Source organism: Cyprinus carpio, chromosome A3, assembly GCF_018340385.1.
Source record: "Cyprinus carpio isolate SPL01 chromosome A3, ASM1834038v1, whole genome shotgun sequence".
NCBI lineage: Eukaryota > Metazoa > Chordata > Actinopteri > Cypriniformes > Cyprinidae > Cyprinus > Cyprinus carpio.
Genome location: NC_056574.1, coordinates 25,452,074 through 25,473,718, shown reverse-complemented (window position 1 = coordinate 25,473,718; position 21,645 = coordinate 25,452,074). Strand labels below are relative to the sequence as shown.

At 37.1% G+C, this 21,645-nt stretch overlaps 1 protein-coding gene across 4 annotated transcripts in view; it reads right to left on the bottom strand.

Annotated features, from left to right (window-relative positions):
* The window catches only part of LOC109074215 (C-type lectin domain containing 16A), a 64,138-nt gene that overhangs the window by 6,344 nt on the left and 36,149 nt on the right, over window positions 1–21,645 (bottom strand). For all 4 annotated transcript variants that reach the window (XM_042725965.1, XM_042725938.1, XM_042725945.1 and 1 more), the window contains 7 exons: window positions 21,191–21,235; window positions 19,360–19,410; window positions 18,456–18,584; window positions 17,469–17,589; window positions 7,198–7,349; window positions 5,630–5,834; window positions 5,155–5,292 (listed from right to left, as the gene is read on the bottom strand). In XM_042725965.1, the coding sequence (XP_042581899.1) occupies window positions 5,155–5,292; window positions 5,630–5,834; window positions 7,198–7,349; window positions 17,469–17,589; window positions 18,456–18,584; window positions 19,360–19,410; window positions 21,191–21,235 (841 nt within the window). The remainder of the gene's footprint in view (window positions 1–5,154; window positions 5,293–5,629; window positions 5,835–7,197; window positions 7,350–17,468; window positions 17,590–18,455; window positions 18,585–19,359; window positions 19,411–21,190; window positions 21,236–21,645) is intronic.

The following is a 21,645-nucleotide window of genomic DNA, read 5'->3' as shown; positions in this document are numbered from 1 at the left end:
CTTTATTACCAAATTACTTTGACGTGATCCAATGAGAGTCAATGAATAGACCAGGTTTTTCAAACACTTGGCATCAAACCAAGAGTTCTGGGAACCACAATCTCTTTTACCTGAACCAAGGACACGTCATCAAAAGGGACTGAGAGACAGCTATTAGTCATCCATTTCCCTATACAGAGAACTCACTTTTGTGAAATTAAGAACCACTACAATCCTACCCAAATCTGAAAGTATCGATACATTTTGTAAATATTGAGAGATTTGATGGTATTGCCCACTCTTCTTTGCAGAACTGCTCAAGTTCAGGTAAATGTGATGGTGAGTGTTTGTGGACTGCAGTCTTCAAGTAATTCCACAGATTTTCAGTGGGGGTTAAGTCTGGGCTCTGACTGGGCCACGCAAGGACATTCACCTTTTTCTCCTTCAACCACTGTGTGCTCAGTTTTGCTGTGTGCTTTGGGTCATTGTCATGTTGGAAGGTAGGGCTTTGTGATATGGCCAAAAAGTTAACACGATAACATTTTTCATATCAGTCGATATTGATAATTATCACGATAAATTTCAAATCTTTATTTCTTTCAAGTTTAAAGGCAGATTTTTGCTCCCAAGTGAAAGTTGTAGAAACCAGACCATTAATTGTGGTTTTGTGGTCCGAACATGACAAACACACTTTTGAATTCTTTAGACTTTTAAAGTAATTTTTCTTTAACAAAATAAATGTCAATATAAAAAAGTTTGTTTATTTTGGTATCTGCATGTTTTAATGAGTGATATTGTTTCAAATCATGAAACAGGTTTGTGCTCCTGACTTTGATGACGCGTATCTTTAGCACAGTGTGCAGTGCAGGCTGCAATATTAATAATATTATGTATTTTTGTCTCTTAGAAATGCACATTTGACAGTAGCTTTAGTTGACAGTAGCTTGAGTTAGGATGCAAATGTAAATTTATGTTCATTATCAAGAACAGTAACATCTGTAAAAATTGTAATTGCCTCATTTTTATATGGTGAAATGTAATTATTCTGACCGAATATTATTAAAATTAAGCAATGACAATACGTTTCTGTGTGTGTGCAGCACAATCTGCAATCTCTGACCTCTCTCCCTCTCACTGTTTATGTGTGAATGGTGTGTGTGCATCAATTAAAGCAGTGCATAAATATAGAACGGTGATCTAGCCTCGAACGATCTAGCCTGAAAAATAAACTTTTGAATGCTATTTGAGCAAAAGAAACAACAGAGAGTTGTTGTCAGATTTCAATGGTGATTTCAAACCTGAAATTTAACTGTAAGCTTGGTGAACAGTTTTGGAGAATTTGATGTTTCCCCATTCAAATGGCTGCACTTGCATGCCCGAGAGGCGTTTCAAAGATGGCCGCCGAGTGAAATAACTTGTCTTAAAGGGACTTTGGTAGTATTCCCTTAATAGTAATAAAAGAGAGAGGCCGTTTCTCAATACCAAGTACGCAAAGTTCGGACTTGTGTGCTTGGTAGTTCGGATAACGTCAGTCAGCTCGCCTTGGCTACTCCTCACTGTATATTTACAATAAGATGAAATATGATATCAAACACCACTGCCTCTTGTTGTCATTTAAAGTGGAAATGAAGCAGTCTGTCAAGTTTACGTTATTTAGGAAAATAAAAAAAATATATAAGAAACATGATTAATGTAATCATTTTAAAGAAAAAGGGATGTTTTGTTATAGCTTTTGGATCAAGGGCGCCGTCATCTTGAAGTATCGCAGTGTGTGTACCGCACTGAAATCTATTCCATGCTGTCTCACACTTGAATGGCTTAAATAAAATAAACAACAAATTTGAGTTTTAAACAACTACATTCTCACCTGAAAAACTATGAAAAGTACATTTCATGACACAATAACAATATTTTTTTTGAAAACTTTGGAGGTTTTCTCCTCGGCCATTAACACTCACGTGTTGGTGCGAAATGCATTGTGGGATACCTGCTCCCTGTAGTTCGCACAAGTCAACACTTGATGCATCCTCGATAAAAGGGGCGGAGCAAGAACACATCCGGGGATCTGAACTGTACTTGGCTGGGTGTGAACTTTGAATTTGAACAGTACTTGGGCAATGACTGATGACGTTTCACAAGTGCACAAGAACGCAAGTACAGACAAGAACGCATATTGAGAAACAGCCAGAGACGAGAGTTAGCTGTTGCCCAAGAGGTCCTCTTTGTTGTCTGAGGAACATAAATGTTGTTTGTTGTCACGGCAACTCTACTCCGTCGACTGACACCCAGAATTTGGAAAATGCAGCTGGACTGTTTAGTGCAAACTCATTATAACACGTTAAAGTAATTTAAATTAAACTTATATATACACATGTAAATAGAAATAGACATACACAGATACAAAACAAAATATATACAAATAATTAAAGGGGTCATATGATGCGATTTTTCCTTTTCCTTTCTCTTTGGAGTGTTACAAGCTGATTGTGCATAGATAAGATCCCTGAAGATGCAAAGACTAAAGTCTCAAATCCAAAGAGATATTCTTAATCAAAGTTAAGACTCTGCCACACCCCCTAAAACAGCTCATTCAAACACACCCCCACATGTCTACATCACGATGTGGAAATATTTGCGTAATGCCGACCAAATGTTCACGCAAAACAAAGAAGGCATGGTTTCAGTAAACTTAGATAGTGTTGAAGCAGTCATGTCAGGCAGATGCTGTGTGTTTCTAGGCGAAAGCAAAAGCACTTTATTTGGCCTTCCGAAAGTAGATGTATTTAGTAAGATTCAAGATTACTTACAACAGGACAGCAATGCATTTTATGGACGACTGTTTCGTGAACCTAGGAGAGGAGGTAATTCAGACTTTGCCACGACAATCTGGCGCTTCTGAATCAGCTACTGTAAGTATGTTTTGTTATTAGTTTAAGTATTTGCTATTGACTGTTCAAATGTTTCTGACGAGTGCTTGCGGTGTTCAGCCAATCACAATGCACTGGGTCAGTTGGCCAATCAGAGCAGACTGCGCTTGTCAGAAGGAGGGGCTTTGTAGATAATGACGCGTTTGAGAGAGGCGGGGCATAGAGGACCTACAATAATGTACAGTATTTGAAAATAATGTGTTTTATTAACATTAAAGCATGTCAACATATTCTGTTACACCAAATACACAAAATAATGATCTTTATAAAAAAGCATCATATGATATGACCCCTTTAATATTCTTGTGACCCAAACTCTATGCACGTGAATAATGATGTCATTATGTCAGATTGATACAGAGCCACTGATCTCTAAGAGAGAACTGGATTGCTCATGACGTCATGAAAGTGAAGCCGACGTGCCACCATATTGGTATTGCTAGTACAAACGGTAATATTAGTAAACATATTTGTGCGATCTTGGAGAGTCTGAAATAGATGTTGCTAAACCAGGACACTAAAAATATATACATCAATTTATTCAGACAAATAACTGACTACATACAGTACAGACATGAAGCTTTATTTCAAGATTGTAAGTTACGCTTTTCATTTCAGTAACAGAGACTATTGTATTATTAATTGTATATTCAAATCAATTTCTGATACTAATACGTTCATGCTGAATAATTCTTGAATAATTACGTACATACAGAAATAGGCTATATTTTGTGTTTGATCAGTTACCTGTGTCTGCAGCGCGCAGCAGACACACCCACCTAAACGGTTTAAATATATCACTTATACTGCCTAAAAAGACCATAGATTGCAGATAACATCTGAAGTAAAAATTTATTTACATACACATAACATAAAAACTAATCCCGTTTGACTGATTTGTTTCAAATCGGGTGACTTTAGGTCAGTGGTTTACCTGTTACTCAATGGTGCGCTCTGCCAGTAGGGAATAGTAAGATGGCAGATCGAACCTGTTGGCAGTTTAGAACGAGATGAGCGATCCAGCCATATATAGATCAGTGTACAGAACCTATCGACCTGCACCATCTAGAGTTTCATGACATAACTTTGTATACAGTGGGTATAGAAAAGAATATATACTGCATGTATTTTTATATATATATACCATATATATATCACACTTAAATACACATTAAGCCACATTACTTTGTGAATTACTGGTCTGGAACCAAAAGTCTACATGAGGGTTGAATATCATAACTGCTCAGAATCACAGCTGGCAGGGAGGAAGTGTTACCTAGAAACCTTTTACAAAAAAACAGAACCATAACTAGAGTAATTCTGGGGAAAACAAAATTAGGATGTTTAATGGTTTAGAATTCTTCAAATTTTTGTGCAGTTCTCCACAGAGAAAAGTGAGTGAGCAAGCCCCTTCTGGAAATAAAAAATGCAAAAGAGGCAAATGTTTCCAACATATTTTAAATATATCTTATACTGTAACAGAAACAGGAACCTCTGATGTTGTGAGCACTTTACTATAAAATAGAAATTTTGCATTAAGACTACCACCAAATCATCCAAAATACTTTATGCAGCAGCAGGCTCAAAAAAAAAAAAAAAACAATCGAAGACAGACTTGAGAAATAATATATATCAGAGCTTAGCAATAAGTTTAACTGTCAAAGTAAGTTTTTTATTTATGTATTTATTAGATTAACAAAAAAATTTAAATTTTAAATTAAACTACTGTTAAAAAGTTTGGGGTTTTCAAGTTTTTTTTTTTATCTCTAATGCTAATCAAGTCTGCATTTATGTGATCAAAAAGGCTTTTTATTTTAATATATTTAAAAATGTAATTTATTCCTGTGATGCAAAGCTGACTTTTCAACAGCCATTATTCAAGTCTTCAGTGTCACATGATCCTTCAAAAATAATTAATATGTTAATTTGCCGCTCAAGAAACATTTCCTATTATTATCAATGTTGAAAATAGTTGTGCTGCTTCATATTTTTGTGGAAAAATAAAAGCATTTTTTCATAATTGTCTGATGAATAGAAAGTTTAAAAGAACAACATTTATTTGACAGAGGAATCTTTTGTAACAATGTCATTTTTACTGTCATTTACTGCTGTTATTTATTAATTACAAAAGCTAGAAGCATTAAAAAAATATATATACATGCAAAATAAAAATGAAAGTATGCAACTGTGGATAACAGCTGGCCCCTTAATCTTCTGAGATTTCCTCCTTAATGTTTCACATATTTACCTGGAACTTTATCTACAGAGGTGAAGGCTGGGCCACGTCTGGACTGGTCATAGAAGCGAAAAGGCAGAGACGCAGCAACAGATGGTTGGCTGAAGCCCAGCACCTCCGTGGAAGGCTGAACAGGAAGGTCCAATAGAGCTGCACAATGTATGTTTATGGAAAGAAGGGAAAAGAAAAATAACGTGAGCCAAAAAATGTGTAATGGAAATATGAATTTATTTTTCCCAGCTACACATTAAATCTAAAGTGAAGCTAAAGGGAAATTCCATGTTTTTGGGAATAAGTACAATTAAATTTATTGCACCTGGCATCCATTACTCTGAAATGTTATTCTGGCCAGTTAAAGTATAACTAAAGTCCACAAGCTGGAAGGTCTGAGAAAGTATCATTTATAAACAGAAGATACTGTTCCTGTAAAGAGTTTATGGCTTTGGATTTAAAGCAATTTACAACTGGTAAGCAGCCAAGACCTGACCTGCTATCCGCTGCATTTTCATGCGTCTAGCCTGGATGCGGCCCTTGGCTAGTCGCTGTTTGGCAATGATGCAGCGAATATGGTCCGCAAAAATGAAGTTAGCCTGCAAGATGGGCACAGGCTTGGCGTGAGGGTTAGATGTGGGCTTGTGTATGATGATGTTCAGAGCCCTGCTGTCATCTTCTACTCCTGAAACCTGCATGTCCTGTGAACATATGCATTAGATTAAAATCTGAAAATTTGAACGCTGGTTTCTAAGACTTAAAGTGCAACAATTATTCAAATAATTTGTTTATTCATTTGTTTGTTTTGCAGAATTCATTTATTTTTTTCAAGGGATAGTTCACCTAAAAAACAATTTACTCACCCTCAAGCCATCCTAGGTGTGTATGACTTTCTCCTTTCAGACGAATACAATCTGAGTTATTTTAAAAATGTCCGGGCTCTTCCAAGCTTTATAACGAAAGTGAATGGCTGTTGAGTTTCAACAGTCCAATAGAAATCCAATAAAGTGCATCCATCCATCCATCCTATAATATACACAGCTTAGAGGCATCAATAAAGGCCTTAGTGGAAGCTAAAGATTACCATTTTTTTAAAGGTATAAATATAGACATTTTTCTTACAAAAATGCATCGAAGGCCTTTATTAACACCCGGGAGCTGTTTAGAGCATTTTTTATGATGGATGGACGCAGTTTATTGGACTTCTATTGGACTATTGAACCTCAACACCCATTCACTGCCATTATAAAGCTTGGATGAAACAGGACATTTTTTATATTACTCTGATTGTATTTGTCTGAAAGAAGAAAGTCATATACACCTAGGATGGATTGAGGGCGGTTAAATTATGGGGTAGTATCCACTTTTGGATGAACTATCACTTTAGGATTTTTTTTTTTTTTTTAATCTTTGGGCTTTCCTATAAAACTTCCAGTGTCTTTTGGGAAATGTCTTCTAAGAAAACATTCCTCACAACAATAATTATTTCTGCCATCAAATAGCTGCACCTAATGTCATAACTGTTGTGCTGACAAGTAGCTGAATCACTTAAGACCAAGTCTTGCTTGTTTCCATGTGGTAATTTACCTATCCTATTACGTTTTGCTCATGAACCATATGTCGCCAGGATGCTCACACAGGGTTACAAAGCAACATACATTACCAATATTTAAAGTATGCATTATGCCTTAATTTTGTGTTGTGTAACATGGAAAGGATGGAAAGTGGATGGAAAGTAAAAAATAATATAAAAAAAAAAACAGCATCATATCATACTAGTCACACAGCACATCCATATTGGTACACAATTTTAGTCATTTGTTTGCAGAGCAGAGCAAGTTACATCATTTAATTGATCTCTCTTCTGAAATCAGATTTTTGGAATTGGTTTTCGAGAGAAAACCCTAAATACATTCCTTTGTTACATGCAATAACTTTAAAACCTGACGGAGGACTTCACTTCTGAGCTGAACATCACAGTCCTGACAAGAATGTGGCCAAGATGTACTTTCTTTTTTTTTTTGAGCATCATGTTTGCAGTGTAGGAGGTGAAATGAAGCAGACCTGTAAAAGGCCAGCAAACTTGACAACACCCCAGCCAAGACGTTTCGAATCCGGTTCCACAAGACTCATCTGGTACACATCCACAGCCAGGAAGCGCTGAGCTTGAACCCCATCTTTACTCACCACCATGCAAGCAATAAGATCACTGTTATCTATAAGAGAAGAATAAGGTATAATAATGGATAGTTAATTCCAAGGGTCCTTTAACAATCTTATACAAATCAACAAAAAACAAGCCATAAAGGTCAAAGTTCAGACTATGAATGGGAACACTGTGTAACCACTTCAAGCATTCAAAACAAACCCACAAGAAATGTGTACAAATATACAAGTCCAGATCTGCCCCTCACACAATACTGCATTACATTTACATTTATGCATTTAGCAGACACTTTTATCCAAAGTGACTTACAGTGCATTCAGGCTATACATTTTTTTTTTTACCAGTATGTGTGTTCCTTGGGAATTGAACCCACAACCTTTTGCACAGCTAACACAATGCTCTATCACTGAGCCACAGGAACACTGCAACGCTGCATTAGTAGCCTGTGATCACATGCTTGAGGAAATGTAGCATTGAAATTTCAAAACAATCACCTAATCTATTTCCAAAGAAACAGTAGGACTTGCACAACTAAATATAGTCATGCACTTTCTATTATAAAAGGGTTAAGAAAATGTCAGCGCAGGGTGAATTCAATCACATTAAAGTGTCAGTAACTGAGTGAGTATTAACCTGGCATGAAATCAGATTGTACTCAGACATGCGGGAGTTTTCAAAAACACTCCAGTGAGTCATGCCCTACACAGTACAGCAGCTACGGTGGGTGGAGAAGGGGGTGGGGGAAGAAGGGGAGGGGTATGTAAGAGAGGCAGGTCATGAATATTTGAAGTTGGTTTCAGGTAGACCCACTAAACAACTAATAACTGAAACAGCATTGTCACAGCTGAGGTACTATGACTTTGTACCGGTTTCTCTTTGTGCACTGAACTTCCTTAGAAGTCACACTGATGGGTTGAGGAATTACTTCAGAACTAGAAGTGCAAGCACTGCTCTTCCTTTTAACTTCCTTTTAACAGCCAACTGTGGTGACAGAGAATTGTGTCGCCTCTGGGGAAAATGATCTGCTCTTATACCAAGGAATACACACTTCTATGTAGTTGCCGTCTGACTAGTCAAGCAGACAGCTGAGCATAGTAGTTCTCCTTTTTTAAAGCCACAAATACCATGATGCACACCAGCTCTGTGGAATCTTGTATCCTAAGGGCAATCAGGATACACTTCATGGGTGGTTACATGTGGTAATGTTGGCTGATTCATGGTGAAGCTGAATTTAAAAAAAGGAAACAGAACAAAGAGCACTCATTTCAGTGTTTATAAATGTCAGTGCTTATGTGGAACCTGGGTGACTTATTTAAAAATTCTTCGAACGAAAATAATGAATCATTCATACCTGTGAACCAGTGTGATCAATTCATTAAAAGGGATCTGCTCTTAGGAATTTGTTTAGTAATCAGCATCAGCAATGTTCCGTGATGTAGTGTCTGTGACATCACCCGTAGATTTCCCAAGTGCGTTTTTGAAGCCTAAAGTAGACGGAGCGGGCCGTCGTCATCTTGGCAGCGCGTCACCGTGCATCACTCCTGGATAATCGAAAATGGGCAAAAAGGCGGGAGTTGGTTGCTGAAGCCATGCCTACCTAGCTCGACGGCATTGTCATCAGCGAAATCCACCTGTTACTCAAGTGGCCACACCCTTAATTATGCAGAACCTTAAGGCTTAATATAATTTAAACGGATGAATTATAAAAAAAATTCACCTCCCTCACAGTTGTCATGAAGGGTAAAATTAGCTATACAGACCAAAATTATTTTTTGAACCAGGCTGTAAACATGTTTTTTTCTGCTGTAAAGTTGGCCATTTTAACATGGGGAGTCTATGGGATTGACCCTCTAGCGGCAAGTTGATGAATTACAGTTTAAGTTACTTCCTTGTTGGCTTCACGAGAGAGAGCGGGAGGTTGCGCTTGGTCATGATGTGGAAATATTTGCATAATGCCGCCCAAATGTTCATGCAATGAAAGAAGACATAGTTTCAGCAACCGGAGTACTTTATTTGGCCTTCCGAAAGAAGATGCAATGAGGAATCATTGGCTAAGTTTTAATTACAACAGAACAGCACAACCCAGATGTTCGAATTTGTGCAACGCATTTTATGAACGACAGTTTTGTGAACCTAGAGTAGCCTACATTTCTGACTTTGCTATGACAATCTGGCGCTTATTCTGTTTCAGCTACTGTAAGTTTGTTTTCTTAATAGTTTAAGTATTTGCTATTAACTGTTCAAATGCAGAGTTTTGCACCATGTAGAGTATCGCATGGTGTGTGTGTTTGTGTGTGTGTGTGTGTGTGAGAGAGAGAGAGAGAGAGAGAGAGAGAGACAGGGTCACACAGTGGAGTCAGCTTTCTTAATCGCGGCTTGTGTACTGTAAACACATACGAGCATCATCACTGTGTCTGTCACACGACTCTGTTCCCCTTTCGGGCTTGAACTGATGGTAAAACTAAGGACATTATGTACTGTGTTTACATTTATGTTGAAAGCTGAAGCTCGTGATTTTAGAAAGGGGCGTTACATTTCCGACAAGTGGTTGCGGTGTTCAACCAATCACAATGCACTGGGTCAGCTGGCCAATCAGAGCAGACTGTGTTTAGAAGGAGGGTCTTTGTAGAAAATGACGTTTGAGAGAGGCGGGGCATAAGGGAACTACAATAATGTACAGTATTTGAAAAATAATGTGTTTTTTGAACATTAAAGCATGTCAACATATTCTGTTACACCAAATACACAAAATAATGATTTTTAAAATAGCATCACATGACCCCTATATAAGTAGTTGATAACTATAACTGGACAATGACTGTAAAAATCATTTTGATTCAGAACTAATCTGAATAATCATTCAGATAAATTTGATTGACCTCAAAATAACAAAAATATGATCAATTTAATAACAAATTTCTTTCTTCTGCTGAATAAAAGAGATGCCTTGAAGAATGTTGGTAACCAAACAGCTGATGGTAGTCACTGACTTCCAATGGATGGTAAAAAAAATATATATATATTATGGAAGCCAATGGCTTCTATTAACTGTTTGGTTATGAATATTCTTCAAAATATCTTCTTTTGTGTTCAAAAGAAGAAAACACCTCATACAGGTTTGAAAAAACTTACGGAGCAAATGGTGACAGAATTTTCCTTTTTGGGTGAACTATGCCTTTAAGGTGTCTTTGTCAGAAAAACTTTACACAAAAATGTCATCATATTCCAGGCCTTACATGAACTTGGGAATCCTGAAGCAAGAGTTAACTAAAGAATAACTCAGAAAATGTGAAAATACTGCAGGACGAATTGCTCACTACAATCCTGGATAAGAGTAATTAAATCAGACCTTCCAGACACCACCAACTTAATCAACATACACAGTTACATCCTGTCCAATTTCTAGAGAAAATGTAATATGCTATCTATTTTAACAAACCCTAATTAACAGAAGAGATTTTAGCTCTCAACCAAAGTGGGGGTGGGGTGTTACATCCAAAAGTACCATGTGACTTAAAGGAGCCATGTGTAATGTCTGGCAAAAAAATCAAGTCATACTCCACATTCCATACCAGATGGGGGCAGTATGCCTCAATAAAGTGAATTGGTCTACTCTAGAGTAACAAACGAGAAACGGCATAGTCTCTATGCTCCGCCCCTACCTTCATAACAACCCTAGAGCCATAGCCGAAGCCTAAGAGGACGTTTTGCCTCCAGAGGAACGTTGGGTGATGTCAAGTGATTTTGAAACATGACATCTTCAAGCTACTCCCCTTCACCTTTACCAGTGAATATGTTCATATTCGTTTTGTTCATATTACATTTTGAATTGTATATACACATTATTTGAATTAAATTAATTTGACAGACAGCATTCTGATGTTGACCAAGCTAGCACCAACCAACGTAACCAGAGCTGCCAACTCTCAAGCATTCACCGTGAGACACACGCAATTGACTCTTTTCACACGCTTTCAAAAACTTGACCGCTCTGAATATAGTGAGTGAGTGCGCGTGCGGCCGGGGCGCTCTCTCTCTCTCTCTCTCTCTCTCTCTCTCTCTCTCGGGTTCATTATCATTGAAGACATTTCAAGCTTCTTAGGTAAATGTTACATTTTAGCATCAGCTTGGTAGAGACGGGCTTTGGTAGATAACAGGTGAAAACCGGATCGGATCTGTGGGTAAGTTATAGCTAGCTTACTATCAAACGCAGCTACGGTTAGCCATCGCTAACATTAGCACGTTTATCGAACAGCCTTCGATACATTTCTATGTTATAACTTCCCGAAAAAAATACGCAAACATATAAAAACAAACTTCTAGCGAAATACTAACAGCATCTTACTTACCAATCCAAAAGAAATGTTGCAAGTTCGGAGTCGAAGCTCATTTCTTTCAAGTCCATCAGTTGTCTCCAGCGATGGAAAGCAGTGCCGATGTTTACTCTGTTTCGGCTCCTTTTCTTATCGGATTTGATTTGTGATTCCGAGCGCGGTTGCTTGACATCAGCTTCAAGTACGCCCACAAGCCGTGCGAGTTATTCGTGTATTGCAGGTTGGCTGGTGGTTATGTTGCCCGCATATCGCCTCCCATGGCCGAAACTGGTATTACGACACCTGTCGGGCCGTGGCTAGTAATGCTAATGCTAATTAAGGTTGATATCTCTGCAGCACTATAACTTGACATTTTTTTAATGACATCATCGCCCTTATTTCTTCTCATTCTTTTGATGCGTGTAGGTCATTTTTTGGATATTTTTACCTCAATTTTTACACATGGCACCTTTAAGTGTTTAAGGTGAGAAACCTTTTCTGAGAACTTCTACAGAAAGTGATCACATGTCATGTGTAATAATACTTATGTATATGCATGCAAAAAAGGAACCAAGAAGGGCACAAAACACATTTGAAGATGTAGCTGCAGCTCTTTCAGTTAATGTGTTCTTAAAAAAAACCAACAGCAAAGAGTGGAAAATATTTAGCAAGAATTCATGTAAGTTCACACAATGCACTGTGATGTGTCTACTGTGTTGTGTGCATGCATCATTTCCTGCACGTCTAAAAATAACACAGATCAGTGGCACATCAGTTTCTCAGGTCGATCTGTCTGTCTATCTGTCTGACTGTCTCTCTCGTCATTTGAGAGCGAGGTACTTGTTCCATCCACTCACTGATGAGCCATTCTAGGATTCAGATTAAAAAGGACATAAAAAGGCCAATGTTGTCATAAATCATGATGGTGCAAGATGAACCAGTTGTAAACTGCAGTTACTGTGAAGCTGGGGGATGTACAAAAGATATTCTATATAGGAAAATTGGAGATGATCTTAGAGATTGTGGTAAAACGCTTTTCAGACATATAGTGGGGTCCAAAAGTCTGAAACCATTAGAGAAATGTATACATTTTGTATTTTTATTAAATATATTTTTTATTTTATTAATACACTTTTTCATGATTAATTATATTTTGAGCACAATAATTTGGGTTAGAAGTTAAATTAAGAAAATAATTATTATTTTAAACAATTATTTTTTACTACTTTGTCCCCATTTTGCTTTATGGACAGTAATCTGATCATGTTATAAGCATGAATTAATTTTATGTCATCATTTTAGGATTTTGAAAATTTCAGAACAAAGGAATAGCTCACAGATTTCTCTGAATGATTCACTGGACTTTTTCAGAATCAAAATGGTGTTTTTTTTTATATATAGAAATTTGCAAAAAAGAAATGGTTCACAAATTCCTCCAAATTATTCAGTTAAATTATTGATTTTAAGGTTTTTGAAATGTTCTAAATTAACAAATGTTTCACAAATGTGTCTGGACAATTCATCAGATCAATTAAGAATTAAAATTATAATTTTTTATGATTTTGACATTATCAAAACAAAGAACTTTAATCATTACACATTTAAATTAGATTCTGAAATCCCAGATTTTCATTGTAATTTGGACCCTACTGTACTTATAATGTAATCTTATAAAACCATGTTTAATGGCAGACTAAGGCTTAAATCATCATTGCCTTGACCTAATGTTGCTCTTCACAAATGAAACCGGTTTAAACCCAGAGTGAAAACAGTCAGCCGATGTCATGCTTTGTGCATTAACCCTTGAATGCACAAATGGCTGTAAGACAGGAAGATGCAGTGGGTTGATTTTGGCAGCAAAATCTGAGCTTCTCCCACCTGCTCACACTTCCAGAGCTCATTCTGCCCACTCTCTGACCGAGGCTGTAGGTGCTTCTCAAGCAGCCTTACTGTTAGACTTAAGATATACTGGAAGAGCTCAAGGCTGCTGCCCACAACAGCTGCACCAGCTCTAGCAAAGGCCTCTGTGACATCGGAAGGTCTGAGTCAGACCTCTTTGTACACACCCCCTCTTACCTGTCAAAGTGAGAGGGCCCGAGTTAACCAGGACACCTGGACACAAGAACTGAGCTGGAGGTGCTGAGACAAATGGCCTCCATGCAATACATCAAGGTTGAAGTGAAAATCGGTTAACAGTGCAAACCCACAGATTGCATGAAAGAGCTGCACAGGCGACGAGAGAGCAATTTCATCATGTGTGGTAAACACTTTGCGACTGAGTGTGAGATACAACGAGCAAAGTCTTAACATGGAACTCAAAACCAAGGAGATGGCCGCAGTTCATGAGAAAGATATCAATTCCACGTTCTTTTTCTATTAAAACTCACCCGAAGTGCTGAAGTTTCATCTTTATCTAACTGCACTTTATCTGATACCACAGAAACAAGAACCAGCACACAATTCAGTTTATGTGAATCACTCAACCGTAGATGTTTGTTATCAAGTTATCGCAAAGATTCACATGAAACTGAGTGGTGACGTTTTTGATGATAAGGCAGGATGTTATGAGTGAGGCAGGATTCATAAAATCCTAAAAACCACCAAAATCAAGTTTTGTAAAGCAGATTTGAGAGAGAAGAAGACCTAAGAAAACCAGGACTCAACAACAACATCATTGGGCCACGCTGGATGATGTGCGGTCACTGAATCTTACATTTATTGGTCATGTACACATATTTTAAAGTGGTCCTACTCTGCTTTTACACATTTTCAACTTTAGTTAAAATGTGATGTTGCTGTTTAAACATAACAAAGATTTGCAAGGTCACACAGCTCAAAGTCCACTCCAATGAGAGTTGTGCTCTTTCTCAGAAAACACTTTTCAAGCACTACAACAAACAGCTCATTCAGACTACAGTGTGCTTCTTCTAGATATTGTGAAGTCACAATGTTTCTCATTTAAATAATGGAATATGCAAAAAAGCGTGTGTGGCCTGGCTGAGTTGAGCCATAGACTGTAGATGCGTTCCAAATCGCATACTTATGCACTATTCTATGACATTTTGTAGTATAAATAGTGTGAGTAGTGCGTTCACACTTAAAAAATTCCAAAACGAAAAAGTGCACTTTAAACACCCGGATGATGCACTTAACTTACCGAAAACACAAAGTGTGGAATGTTGGACACTTCATGCACTCAACTGTCGCAGCTTTAATTACGTATTGAAGGGGGAGGGGCTATCAGACTCTGATTATTAATGACAAAATAATCTTATATAATTCATACACTACAGTCGTGGCCAAAAGTTTTGAGAATTACATAAATATTAGTTTTCAAAAAGTTTGCTGCTAAACTGCTTTTAGATCTTTGTTTCAGTTGTTTCTGTGATGTACTGAAATATAATTACAAGCACCTTCATACGTTTCAAAGGCTTTTATCGACAATTACCATGACATTTATGCAAAGAGTCAGTATTTGCAGTGTTGGCCCTTCTTTTTCAGGACCTCTGCAATTCGACTGGGCATGCTCTCAATCAACTTCTGGGCCAAATCCTGACTGATAGCAACCCATTCTTTCATAATAACTTCTTGGAGTTTGTCAGAATTAGTGGGTTTTTGTTTGTCCCACCCGCCTCTTGAGGATTGACCACAAGTTCTCAATGGGATTAAGATCTGGGGAGTTTTTCCAGGCCATGGACCCAAAATTTCAACATTCTGGTCCCCGAGCCACTTAGTTATCACTTTTGCCTTATGGCACGGTGCTCCATCGTGCTTGAAAATACATTGTTCTTCACCAAACTGTTGTTGGGTTGTTGGAAGAAGTTGCTGTTGGAGGGTGTTTTGGTACCATTCTTTATTCATGGCTGTGTTTTTGGGCAGAATTGTGAGTGAGCCCACTCCCTTGGATGAGAAGCAACCCCACACATGAATGGTGTCAGGATGCTTTGGCATGACACAGGACTGATGGTAGCGCTCACCTTTTCTTCTCCGGACAAGCCTTTTTCCAGATGCCCCAAAACAATCGGAAAGGGGCTTCATCTGAGAATATGACTTTGCCCCAGTCCTCAGCAGTCCATTCACTATACTTTCTGCAGAAGATCAATCTGTCCCTGATGTTTTTTTTTGGAGAGAAGTGGCTTCTTTGCTGCCCTTCTTGACACCAGGCCATCTTCCAAAAGTCTTCGCCTCACTGTGCGTGCAGATGCGCTCACACCTGCCTGCTGCCATTCCTGAGCAAGCTCTGCACTGGTGGCACTCCGATCCCGCAGCTGAATCCTCTTTAGGAGACGATCCTGGTGCTTGCTGGACTTTCTTGGACGCCCTGAAGCCTTCTTTATAAGAATTGAACCTCTTTCCTTGAAGTTCTTGATGAACCTATAAATTGTTGATTTAGGTGCAATCTTATTAGCCACAATATCCTTGCCTGTGAAGCCATTTTTATGCAACGCAATGATGGCTGCACGCGTTTCTTTGCAGGTGACCATGGTTAACAATGGAAGAACAATGATTTCAAGCATCACCCTCCTTTTAACATGTCAAGTCTGCCATTCTAACCCAATCAGCCTGTCATAATGATCTCCAGCCTTGTGCTCGTTAACATTCTCACCTGAGTTAACAAGATGATTACTGAAATGATCTCAGCAGGTCCTTTAATGACAGCAATGAAATGCAGTGGAAAGGTTTTTTTGGGATTAAGTTAATTTTCATGGCAAAGAAGGACTATGCAATTCATCTGATCGCTCTTCGTAACATTCTGGAGTATATGCAAATTGCTATTATAAAAACTTAAGCAGCAACTTTTCCAATTTCCAATATTTATGTAATTCTCAAAACTTTTGGCCACGACTGTACATGGCTGAGGTCATAGTGTATGAGCACATAGTGTATAGTGCGTCATTTGGGACACAGCTTGTAAAAAAAAATAAAAATAACCAAGGGGCGTGACTTTTCCGGAACACACTCTTAGCCAATCACTAAACACCGGGCCAGCTAACCAATCAGAGCACATTTCGTATTTCGGAAAGGAGGGGTTTCATCGAAGCAGGGACTAAACAGTGTGTTTGAGACGGACTGGGAAGAGGGGTGCTGCAATACTGTCAATGATTTTTAGTACATCCCAAAAACTAAATCAAGATTTCCTAAAAGGGCAAAATATAACCCCTTTAATCCTTGTATGCCCAAACATTTGGTTTTCTGTGATTAATTGAACATTGTTGTCATGTGAAAATAACATGCCATTTTTTTAACAGCAAAATTATGTCAGAATTTCATTACAGCTGTGTAATTCCCAGGTATTATGACAAATTTAAAAACAAACTTTTTTAATGAAAAAGTTTATAATGTAACATCTAATGAAAAATGTAAAATTTCTGGCCATTAAAAATACCGATAAAAATAACATTTGTGTGTCTTTAAATGTATAATTTTTTGTTGCAAGTTTAAGGGATAGTTCACCCATGAAAATGAGAATTCTGTTGTCGTTTACTCACCCTCAAGTTGTTCTAAACCTGTATGAGTTTCTTTTTTATGTTGAACATAAAATATTTTGAAGAATGTTAGACAAACAAACAGTTGCTGGTAGCAACTGACTTCCATAGTATGAAAAAAAATACAATGGAAGTCAGTGGGAACCAGTAACTGTTTGGTTACCAACATTCTTCAAAATATATTTGTGTTCAGCAGAAGAAAGAAATTCATACAGATTTGGAACAACTTGATGGTGAGTAAAAATGTTGGCATAGCAAATAAAAACCTGAATGAGCAGAAAAAATCCCTACAGTTGAGAAAATGGAAAATGTTCAATTTGCAACAACAAATCATTGAGCATCAGCTTTATGTGTCCCTAAAGGCCTTACTGAGGTCAAGCACATCATCAGTCTTGATGAGATCCTCCGGTCGGGTGAGAGGTAGTTGAGTTTCTGGTTCTCCCTGCAGCTGTAGGGACAGCGAGCGCAGCATGAAGAACATACGTATAGCCTGCAGGGACACACACACACAAACAATTAAAGCTGCTATAGAAACTAATCAATCATAAACATGCAGCATCAAATGATTTGAATCTTCCTGGAATTTGTGTCCTACATAAGTTCTTCTAAAATATCCTTTATAACATTATCAATGTATCTCAAATATAAAAATACTATAATCAATGCAACCGAGTGTCTTAAAACAAAGAACACATTAGCCTTATGAAGGTTTTAAGTTCAACTGTGACATTACCAAGAGCTGTCATCATATCAGTTTCAGTACTGACACCTGTAAAAAAATTTTTTACAACTCTTGGAACCATTATCAAAATTAATATAATATTGAAAATAATCTTTTATGTAGAAAGTTAAATATTAAATGTAAGTTTAATTAAATTTTTTTTTGTAGAAAGTTAAATATTAATAATAATAATAATAATAAAAAAATAGAGTTAGAGTTTCACTTAAGTTTTAATTGTTTTGAAGTTTTTATTAGATTCGGCTCTGTACACAAAACCAAAAGTATCTTTTTTTTTTTACCAATAAGTGCATTTGAACATTCATGTGCACAGCTGCATCCCCATAGAAGCATATGAGCATTCAAAACAGATGCTTGTCATTCAGACCAAATTAAGTTTATACTCTTTATTATCGATATAGCTGAAGGCCTTGCATTGTTATATTTCTGAAGCACATGATATCCATTTCTGAAAAAGCTCTGGGTGGTTTCCCAGAAGACGAACAGTGCACACACTGGACAAGGTTCGAGGTGGACGTTTGACAAAAAAGACACAATATTTGACAAAAGGCCACAAGACCCACCCATATAATTCAATCTGAGATCTTTCAGCATGAGTGTATATGTTCATCACTAACCCTGCGTGTCCTCTCGACATCTCCACAGGGCAATCGCTTCACAAAGTCAATGCCGGTAAGAGGTGTGCCGGTGGGAGGAAGTAAAATGGATGCATCCATCATAAGATACTCCACATTCAGCGGCTTATTCTATACACACAGTACACATAAACACAGAAACAAAAATATTAATCACTCAATGAGCTTGTTGACCCTGGTCCAACAAACACTTACCTTTATTTTGCTAACCAATCAGAGCAAGACTCTCTTGGATTTTGTTGGTTCAGTATGAACATGACAGTTATGTTTCACAACATTTGAAATCCAACAGCCATGAATCATTTAGTCATTTTCATGTCATTCCAAACCCAAATGGCTTTCTTTTTTACTTAAAACACTAAAGATTAATTTATAAAGAAATATTTTTGCCACTACTTTCAATATAAGCTAAAAGACAAGCTACATGTAAAAAAGAAATCCATTAAAGTGGACGATATGGCTTATATTCCATACTATTTTATGCTCCACGTGGTCTGTTTTCCACAAAGTATATGACTTCTAAAAACTAAGAATATAGAGTCGTGTTGGCTTTTATGGTAAAAGCTCGAGTCCACATTATCTATAACTGCAGGAAAACGAGTGTTCCATGGAAGGATGAAATGAGCTATGTGTAAACAGCAATATTATCATTTTAGCTGGGATAATTCTTTACAAAAAACAATACTCCCAGGAAACAATGTTTTGTAAGAGAAAGTAGTACAAACGTAAGCTGCATTAGCCACTCCTTATCCAGGAAATGTCTGATAGATAACAGAGATTTCCTCTCACCTCAGAAGGATGTGTTGCTGTATCATCAGGTTATGAAAGACAGCAAGAGTAAGGTTGCAAAAACGATAACATTTATGTGTTTTCTAAGGAAGCTTACCATCATGCACCTGTACTCATCCTCAAACATGTCCAGGAAAATCTCCTCCCCCTGTTGGAAGAGGTACATTACATTACAAAAAAATTACCATAAAAGAAAACAAGATACATGATACACTACTGTTCAAAAGGTTGAAGTCAGTAAGATTTGGTTAAAAAAAAACAAAAAAAAAAAAAACAACTTGTCTTTTCATCAATGATTCCTGAAAAAAAAATAATTTAAACAAACCTATTAAGCAGTACAACTGTTTTCAACATTAACAATATTAAGACATGTTTCTTCAGCAGCAAATCAGCATATCAAAATGATTTCTGAAGGATCATTTGTCATTGAAGTCTGGAGTAATGATGCTAAAAATTCAGCTTTGCAATCAAAAGAATAAATTACATTTTAAAATATAATCAAACAGAAAACGCTTATTTAAAATTTCACATTATTACTGTTTTTACTGTATTGTTGATCAAATAAATGCAGCCTTGGCAAGCATAAGTGACTTATATCACAGGCATTAAAAAACATTAATAAAAAAAATATATATATAAAAAAGCCTACATAAACTACATCCCACTATCCCTCAAGAAAGGTAAATGTCACTTCAAGCTAAAAAAACAAACAAATGAAACTCATAAGCAACGATAATCCTTTTCTTTGACCAATTCAACATATTCTAGAATGACTTCTGTGCTATATCACATTCTTAAAAATTAATTATTATTAATAAGTTATTCGACTTGTGTAACCATCTGAAGCCAGTACTGTCGAGAGATCAACTGTTAACATGAATCAGTGTGAACACTCATTTCCATGAAAATCCCCATGGGAAGAATGAAGGGAGGGACATGATGAGAAAAGTAATATAAACGTAATATAGAGAATAAAAGAGAAAATGAGCATGAGTTAAATTATTCAGAACACTGACTCTTTCACATATACAGTACAAGTCATTTTTGATCACTGCATAATTCCCATGCTTTCACTTCTGTTATTTCATAGTTTTGACTTCACTATTATGCTATAGTGCTAAGCTATACAGAAATGATAAAGGAACAAATAGGTGTGTCCAAACCCGTGACTGCTGCTTCACGTGTCTGCCCAGATTCTTGGAAGAGCTGGGACACACTGATCCATTATGAACACACACAAGAGATGTAGATGAGATACCAAACCTTGGGCCCTCCCAGGGACCTCTATTATCCCAGAACAGAACATTCAGTACTGTGATTATTTACATACATTCCTCACTTGTAATAACAGACGTTTTGGATAATATCTGTCGGAATGCGCAGCCTTCTTTCTTTGAATTGTGAAAGCAAAACTGGCTGGTGTTCATGCATACGTTAAACAGAGTCACGGCAGAGCACTCAAATTTCACGAGAAAATTACTTAGGGGAAAATAAAGAAAAAAAGTGCTACAGGCTGCAGTAAAAGCTGGAAAACACATCCTTCAATGTTGGAACAAATGACAGAGAGGCTAAAACACACTAGTGTACTTATCATGCAGGAATCGGAGTACTCTATTCTGTTTAATTGTAGTTTGCTTTCACAGAAATGTCTCAATGCGAATAAGCCACCACGAGCACTAACAAGTTTCAACAGGAAGCTGTTGGGATTTTCCCAAATATCAAAAAAGCAAAGTCTTAAGGATAAGCTGTCTGAGCTTATTTCTTCTCAGACTTTAAAGGAAATCAAAAACAAGTGAAGTGACTAGGTGATAATTATGAGAATTATTAGTATGAAGGTCTGTTGCCTTGAACTATCTGAACTTCCAGTAAGCACCTGAACGAACTAGTGACTTTTGTTTGATCCGATATAAAATAAAAGAGCATCTTGCCTTATAAAACCTCCTTAGAAGGTGAAGACTCTCTTCTCGGGCACCCTAAAAAAAGAAAACATCATCATAGCATCATGATCGAGTTGCACAATATAAACTAGTAAAATGTTCTACTTCCTATGTATCTGTCTAGTTTCAAAATAAGAATGAAAAGAACCATTACCCAATGTAGGAAAAATTACTAGGAAAAACCTTAGTGTGCATGCATGTGTTAAGAAGCATGTAATCAGTTGTAATCAGGTTTGAATAACCTCATCTGCAATGAACAACTTCATTGTTTTTAACTTGATGTCAAGAGCCATCCTTTTCAATTGTGAAAATAATTAGTATCTGAATAAGTGACAAAGCAGGACACACAGTGGGTATAGAAAAGAATCACCCCCCTTTAAAATGATCACATTTTGTTGCTTAGCAACCTGAAATGAAGATAGACACAGTTTTTGTTTTATTCAGCT